The following is an 8,244-nucleotide window of genomic DNA, read 5'->3' as shown; positions in this document are numbered from 1 at the left end:
AGTTGTCATGGGGATGGAAAACTAGTATGAAACTGGTCCTCTGGTGGTTGAGAAACCAGAAGAAAAGTTTTGATGATGTGTATTTTACGGAAATCCAACGTAGGGTAGAGGAGTATAAGTTGAAAATGAGAGATACTATAGGGAAAAGGAAAGGAGCTAGCAGCAAACAGAAGGTGATGGTGAATGTTAATGATTTGGTTTATCTCAAGAAAGGAAGGGCAGAAGGCAAGGGACTAGTATGTTGGTCGGATCCCACGCATGTCATTGAATTTTTTTAAGAATGCTGTGCGGGTGGAAGGAGGGGGTGTCTAGAACTTCAGTTGTGTGTCTTTGTTCAAAAGGAAAGAATGGTGTCTGAGTGAACGTGTGAATAATGTTTTTTGAATGTGAATTAATCCGATTGCGTGGAAGACACAAATAGGAATAGTGGAATGCATTCCAGTCAAGAAGTTGGTGTCAGGGATACATCTAGAAGCATGAGAACACACAGACTGCCAAGACTCCGAGATTATTTGTTGACGTAATGGAAAAGAATTATAGTTTATCAAAGGGGGAACATGTAGCTATTATGCACAAGTGTGACGGGTGTTAGACTCGTGCTCATTTCAATTGATGCAGTAATCTTTGTTACACGAGCGTGGCATTCCTTTGTGTGCTTGTGCTATTCTTATATCATGCACTTGTACTTGTTCAACAGGTTGTGCATTATCGTTGAGGTTGTATGATTAAATGTAAGGAGAATACCTTGCTCAGGGGCTATGGGGTTCTTTTTTTATTTCAAGATTTGAAATGAGAAGGGTGCTAGGTATCTACTTGTAATAGAGCAGGTGCCGTGTGGAAGGGAACCTGTGGCTTATTGTTATTTGAGAATGTTGGCACGCGAGGGAACCAATGAGTAAAGACATTTATATTGGGAGTAGGTTTTGGGTAGGGTAACGTAGGAAAACTCAATAAAGAAAGTATTTCATGGGTATGGAGTTGTTAAGTTAAGGTGTTGCTTGAAGGTTGGCTGTTGTTCCTGTATGGACAAGGTATCTAGGTAGAAGGAAGGAAGGGACACTGACCTGATATACTCTGAACGATCCAAAGCATACATGCCAACATTTTAGAAGGGGAAAGTGTTAGATTTGTAAAAAAGAATCAGAAGAATGTATTTCTCCAATTTTCTTCTTTTGAGGCCTGAATCGGGTCTAGTGCCATGTACTGGGACTAAATGAAAATATAGGGCCATATTACCAAGATGTGCGTTAAAAAAAGCACATCGCACATTTCCCTATCGCCGGATTTTATCGCCGTGTTAGCGCGTCATTATCAACGCGCAACACGTAGGCGATATTAAATCCGGCGATAGGGAACATTAGCGCGTGAAAACAAGCGTTGTTGTCACGCGCTAATGTGTGCCTTGATAATACGGGGGGTGGATTCAGCTTTATGATCCACACCCCCATGTTATCAATGCCTAACACCTGATCAGAGCAGGTGTTGGGAGACGTGCGATAAACGAGTTTAGCGCAGGTCTCCATCTCCCAACGCCTGCCTTGTGGTTGGACGTGGGAACGCCCACTTTTCATGTCATTAGCGATGTTTCTCGCTGACATGCAAAGTGGGCTTGAGGCAGGCGTTAGCATGCCCTTGTTAATAGGGCGCTAGAAGTATCGCCGCTTTCTCGGCACAATTCGCCGAAAAAGTGGCGATACTTCACCTTGGTAACATGGCCCATAGTTTTTTTACCTTACCTGTCAGGAGGATGGAGAAAGCGCTCTGGCAGGCAGAGACAGCGTGACAATAATGTTGTGCACTGGCCTGCAGGAGCAGGTTACTGGCAGTGCATACTCTGAGTCACACAAGACTAGTCTCTGTCTGCAGAAGACTGACGAGGAATCAGGTTTTGGCATACAGGAATCAGGAGGTGGGAGACTAGCCTTGAAATCGGTAGTGTCCCGCCTGAATCAGGAGGGGTTGGCATGTATGCAAAAGGTATGTGATGTAGGGGGGAATAAGACTAATAGAACAGACAGGCCCTGCGGGTGGACAAAGGACTAAGGAGACACAAGTGGATTAGCCATTTAACATTAGAGGACAGCTAGGATGATAATGGAATGTATTTTAGGGGTGTTTGGACAGGGTTTACTTTTGTATTAGTAATCGGATTGAGCAGTCTATCAGACAAGGTGCCAGATGAGCACATTTGTTTAACTGCAGATTCATCGCTTTAATGCAGAATTTCACACACAAATTGCGAGTCCAGAATGATTGCTCTGTCAAGCCCAGTGCATAGGACAACTTGCAAGGGGTGTCTCTGGTTGACTCTGCTTGCACAATTGCATTTTATTAACATGCCTCCAAGTATTCAATCTATCTTGTTTTCATTATTTTCCTTGCACAAAATAAGACGAATCGACAAAGTAGGCCATGAAATTGGGTGACTTCAACCTTCTCGTCCAATTCAAGTCACAAATGAGCTGAAAATCAAATTTATCATTTAATTTCATGAGCACACAACAAATTACGACATAAACACCCACGCCAATCGGAAGGTCAACCTTCAGCCGCTAGCCCACTTCATAATTTTCCAATGGGCTACAATTTTACCTTTGGCATGAATTTCATTTATATTAAATGACTTTCAGGAATAGACTGAGATCATCTGAGGAACGCATACAGCTCACACCACAATGACAAAAAAGACATTTATTATTTAACTTTGCTTAAAAACATGCAGGAGCTATTTCAAAATGTATAGCTTTCTGTAAATATTTTATGAAAATAAAACACCGAAGTAGAAGAAAAATATATACGAAAGTTTCTTTTAAAAGAGAAGATTTCGCTTTATTTTACAACATAATGTATGTAAATAGGTTTCCATTTCTATATTATATTTATTTTAAATCCTTGCCGCTGGACAGGTTTTTATTAAATATATAGCCTTTGACACTATTTATCTCAGGCATGAAGGAGACTTGTCCTGCAGGGACACACCAATGAAGTAAGCATTTATTAGAAAGCCATTAGAAAAGTTAGGTATTCAGGGCGTCAGGACCTGGGGAGCCAGAGCAGTGCATAGTGCTTGTGGTGATGTTACTCCTCCATGTCAATCATAATAGGTCCACCAACCAGGACATGATTCCCCAGGTGACGCGTTTCCTCTTCCTCTGAATCAGTTGATCTGCGCACGCGTCTTCGGCAGCCCTGTGCACAGCGTGACCGCTCATCCAGTGCTCCGCATACTAGGACTCGACAGTGCAAAAAGACTTCCTACATTGGGTGAAAAATATTGCAAATGAGTCTACATAATCATATTTGTATGAATCTGCTCAGGCTCAATTCAAGCACACACACAGAGTAGGCCACCGAAAAGTCCAGGCAGTGTTGAAATATTGTAATGATATTCATAAACAATAGCAATGTAAAGGAAATATAGGCTTTCTTATAAATGCCCAGGTGAATCAAATATAGGCCTTCTTATAAATGCCCAGGTGAATCCTCCTTGACACAATTAACACTGCCAGGTGTCCGGTTAAGCCTTGTAAATGCCGATTAGAGGATATTCTGAGTGTAATCCTGGGTTTCCCTGAGAAAGGGCGTATTTCCTTATAAATCGCTACTTCAAGGCCCGAGACTCAGCGCAATTTCCTTCATTGCGCTGGACGCACCTTTTAAAAGGTGTGCTCAGCGCAATGAAGGGAAATGCGCCTTATTATGATGAATGCGCTGCCCTGAGGGCAGCCACTAACTAGTGGCAGCGGATTCATGTGAGAAATGGAGCAGCTACTTTCAAGCCGCTCCCTGTTTTCACAGTGCAAGGCAGCAACCCACCTGAAATTTGAAAGGGGATTAGAGACCCCCTTGCATGCAGGTGAAGCTAGTGACTGCACCCTCCTGCATGGGGATGTCTGTCCACCCTCCAGAGGGCTGCTTTCAGGGGGGGCACTGACAGTGCTTCATCTTTTAAGTGGCGCACTTTCAGTGCACCTCCTGAGAGCTTCTTTGCCTCAGCAGGCGCAAAGGCTCGTTGCGCCCCCGGGGCACTTTGTGTAATACAGCTCCTGGTAAATCCCTATTACTCTCTACAATTTCCTTGACGTTTTTGGCTGTTTTCAACCACCGGAAGCTTTGAGGAATGCAACACAGATTTCTATTATTTCGGATCAATTCCTGTTTCAAGTCCTTTTGGAATGAACTGGCCACTCGCAATTAGGGCCTTAATGATGCACACATTTTCCAGTTGGATTCAGTGGCGGCCGGCATGACTCATGGTGGGCGGTGTGGGGGAGGGCGCGGGGGGGGGGGGGTCATGGGGGGTCGCGGGGATTGCGCAATGGAAAACACACACATATATATAAACACTTACTTTGCCGCCTGGTCCCGTGCCTCTACCCCTGCTCTCTGCATCGGACAGGAAGCCAGGAAAAACAGCCAGGCTCCCCTGACCAATCACAATGCTGCAATGCAGCTTTGTGATTGGTAGGCACCAAGGCTCCCCATACCAATCACAATGCTACAACGCAGCGTTGTTATTGGTTTTGAGCGGCCTGGTTTGATGCTTAGCCAGGGAATGGGGGCTTGGGCAGTTTTTCTATGCAAGCTGTAATGCAGCCTGCATGGAAAACAGGGAAAGTGTGCATGACAGTTTTGGGCTGCCCGAAAGGGCCGACCAAACAGTCATTGCGCACTTAGGAGTGGGCAAACCTCTCCTGCCCTGCTCCGCGAGCAGAGCAGCCCGCCCAACCTCCCGCCTGTAAAGGAAGCCTAAAATGACAATAACTCAAACGTATTATCATTTTATATTTCCTTTATTTTGCACTGCTCAAAAGTAGTGGGCGATGCTCCTACGCCATATCGGAGGAGCTGCCACTAGTTGGAAGGCGTCATTTAGACTTGTAAGTGTTGAAACCGAATCCAAAAGCATTTGAGCCTGTTATAGCACCGGCCCCCATTAAGAGCTGGGTGAAAATGGAACTTGCTATGACTGCCACACGTGTAATTGCCACCATAGAGCTGGTGTAACATGCTTGTGCAAAACAATGTGAAAAGTGTAATAATTGTCAAAATAGGCGTGGCAATCGCCAGCGTATGGATCCAAGGTAATAAACGGGTGAAAGAGCACACTTCGGGGCTTATTTACAAGCCCCTTGCACCGCTGGTGCGTCACTTTTAACATGGAAAAAAGTGACGTACCAGCGGCACAAGGGGCTTGTAAATAAGCCCCCAAGTCCAGTTTTAATGTTATTTGCACCAGGGTGTTTTTGCATCTATTATCTCATATGTGAATTACCCAAACAGTTGATTTTCTCTCTGTTAGAGTATTAGACGTTTTCAGAGTGGCAGAAGTAGCTGTGTAATAAGTAGCCATAAACAAATCATGCCCTGCAATGAACATTAATGTGAACAATTTTAGCACATACTGCAGTGTCACCATTTAATTTCTAGTCAACTACATAAACGGTCTAGGGAAGGAGTTAGTTATGCGTAATTCCATGTACACAAAAGCTGCGTCTGTATCAGTTTTTTTTAAGCCACAAAATAAAGCAACGGATTCTACTGATCATATATTTGAAAACTGGCCAAGCAGAATGAATATCACGAATGTTTCGGACTGAGGCTTTACTGCTTTCTTCAGTGGAAAGTTCTCAAAAAGGCAGCAAATCACAAATGCCCGAAGCCCCATTTACAGAATATTTACTGCCCAGTTGATACAGTTTCATTTTCGGCAGTAAATTCCTCTGGTGCTCTAGTTCAGGAGAGGTTAGAATGAAGGAGGGGGTTTCAGTGTAAACGCTGCAAGGATTTAGGGACAGAAAATGTTGATGGTGTTGTCCTGGCCAACAGGGTAGTGCAAAGGGAGGGGATTTCAGGTCACAGCACCTGTTATCAACAACATGCAGCCTTCCACAGTGACCACAGGAACAACGTAGCGGGGGAGGCCGTTTCCGGCTATCTTCCTACATGTGATTATAAGACTTTTTGAGTTCAGGTCTCAGGACATCCAAACCCTCTTTGATGACAAGATTAACTGGATTTGATGTCAATGAGACGCAGTTGCTAGGTGACGCCCTGCTGCAGGATGAATGAGGATGTTGATAGTTTCTTGTGAGGGACTTAGCCTGAGAGGACCAAAGGGTACATATACCACTGGACAGGCTGAAATCTTGAATGGTTCACCTGCAGGCAGATCTCCCAGGGCCACTTGTGTGCCATGACATGCCTAGAGGGTTTGGTGGGTGCTGGAATGGAAGAGGAGTTATTTGGAACCCAGATCTATCAGACTCCTGTGAGGCAGTAAATGGGTGACACAGAGTGGGTCACAACCCTTAGGACTACCAGCCAGATGCAAAGACACATTTTCCACTGGGTATCAAAGGCCTTCTTAAGCATTAACTGACACTGGCACGTCGGAAGGTAGCCTTCTCAGACTGGCTAACATGATCAAAGAAAAACCAAAGGTGGTGATGGACGGAGCGTTGACAATACAAACACTCACCCCCAGTCAACTGATCTGGGTTTAATCCATCACCGTTCTTTAGCTCACTCCGCCACCCCAGTTCAGACATGGCCATATGCAAATCAGTCTGACCCTGTGCCTCATGGGAACAGTCCAGCCCGAACTGCCAAGCCATGTCTTCCCTGGACCGGAATCAAGCTTCCCAGGACCGGTTTCTGGCATTACAGCCGTCTTCAGCCGGGCTTGCTTGACTCCAGTGGCAAAGTGAGCAAGGGACTCACGTCTGAGCATACCCTGCCAACTTAGGGCGAACTAAGAAAAACCAAAGGTGGTAATGGACGGAGCGTTGACAATACAAACACTCACCCCCAGTCAACTGATCTGGGTTTAATCCATCACCGTCCTTTTGGTTTTTCTTTGTTCGCCCTAAGTTGGCAGGGTATGCTCAGTCGTGAGTCCCTTGCTCACTTTGCCACTGGAGTCAAGCAAGCCCGGCTGAAGACTGCTGTAATGCCAGAAACCGGTCCTGGCAAGCTTGATTCCGGTCCAGGGAAGACATGGCTTGGCAGTTCGGGCTGGAGCGTTCCCATGAGGCACAGGGTCAGACTGATTTGCATATGGCCATGTCTGAACTGGGGTGGCGGAGTGAGCTAAAGAACGGTGATGGATTAAACCCAGATCAGTTGACTGGGGGTGAGTGTTTGTATTGTCAACGCTCCGTCCATCACCACCTTTTGGTTTTTCTTTGTTCGCCCTAAGTTGGCAGGGTATGCTCAGACGTGAGTCCCTTGCTCACTTTGCCACTGGAGTCAAGCAAGCCCGGCTGAAGACGGCTGTAATGCCAGAAACCGGTCCTGGGAAGCTTGATTCCGGTCCAGGGAAGACATGGCTTGGCAGTTCGGGCTGGACTGTTCCCATGAGGCACAGGGTCAGACTGATTTGCATATGTAAATGTAAATGTAAAATGTAAATGTAGTATACTTGTAAAGCGCACAGCTGCCCCAGCAACGGGGCGTCCCGGCGCTGTATAACTCTGGGGAACCCGTCCTGGCTTTCCCTGTGGGATGGTCCCTTGCTGGGAGTCCCCAAGGTGGAGCCAGGCATCCCCGGAATTGGTGGGGCCGTTGTGGAGATTAGGCAAGCTAATGCCCAGAGTTGCCGAGTGGAACCCCTGATTAGAGTAAGCACCGAAGCGAGAATTATCGAGTCCACTGACCAAGGTCCACGACCCTGCCGCGTCGGGAATTGAACCCTGGTCCCCGGCTGACTTCTGCTCTCAGGCCTGCCGCCTCTAACCAGTGAGCCACACTACTCCACTACTACTCCATATGGCCATGTCTGAACTGGGGTGGCGGAGTGAGCTAAAGAACGGTGATGGATTAAACCCAGATCAGTTGACTGGGGGTGAGTGTTGGTATTGTCAACGCTCCGTCCATCACCACCTTTTGGTTTTTCTTTGGCTAACATGATCCCCACAATGCCTGTCAATTTGCTATCCAGACCCCTACAGAATATGAGGGTGGTTCTTTAAACCTATTTGGTGAGGTGCAAAGCTCCCCAAAATGCCTTGGGAGAGTTAAGAAGTTTTGGTCCGAGGTAGATGATAATAGCAGTTGAAGAAGTGTGGCAGAGTTTTACTGGGCCAGCAATACATATAAGAATGTATAGTTCAATGTTCGAACGTTACCTCTTCTGCATGACCTAGTTATCCAAATGATGGCTATCCCTAGCTGTAGGTAGGTTAGGGTTAATTCCCTGTGAGTGTGCAAGTCAGCTTGTGACTCATCATGGAACCGTGGGGG

The 8,244-nt window shown here is 46.1% G+C and overlaps 1 protein-coding gene across 1 annotated transcript in view; it reads right to left on the bottom strand.

Annotated features, from left to right (window-relative positions):
* Nucleotides 1-2,697: 2,697 nt before the first annotated feature.
* OIT3 (oncoprotein induced transcript 3) overlaps nt 2,698-8,244 on the bottom strand; it is a 669,633-nt gene continuing 664,086 nt past the window's right edge. The window contains exon 9 of the mRNA XM_078643084.1: nt 2,698-3,255. Coding sequence (XP_078499210.1) covers nt 3,079-3,255 — 177 coding nt within the window. The 3' untranslated portion in view covers nt 2,698-3,078. The remainder of the gene's footprint in view (nt 3,256-8,244) is intronic.

This window comes from Lissotriton helveticus, chromosome 5_1 (genome assembly GCF_964261635.1).
Source record: "Lissotriton helveticus chromosome 5_1, aLisHel1.1, whole genome shotgun sequence".
NCBI classification, from domain to species: domain Eukaryota; kingdom Metazoa; phylum Chordata; class Amphibia; order Caudata; family Salamandridae; genus Lissotriton; species Lissotriton helveticus.
This window is presented reverse-complemented; position numbering and strand designations above follow the sequence as displayed.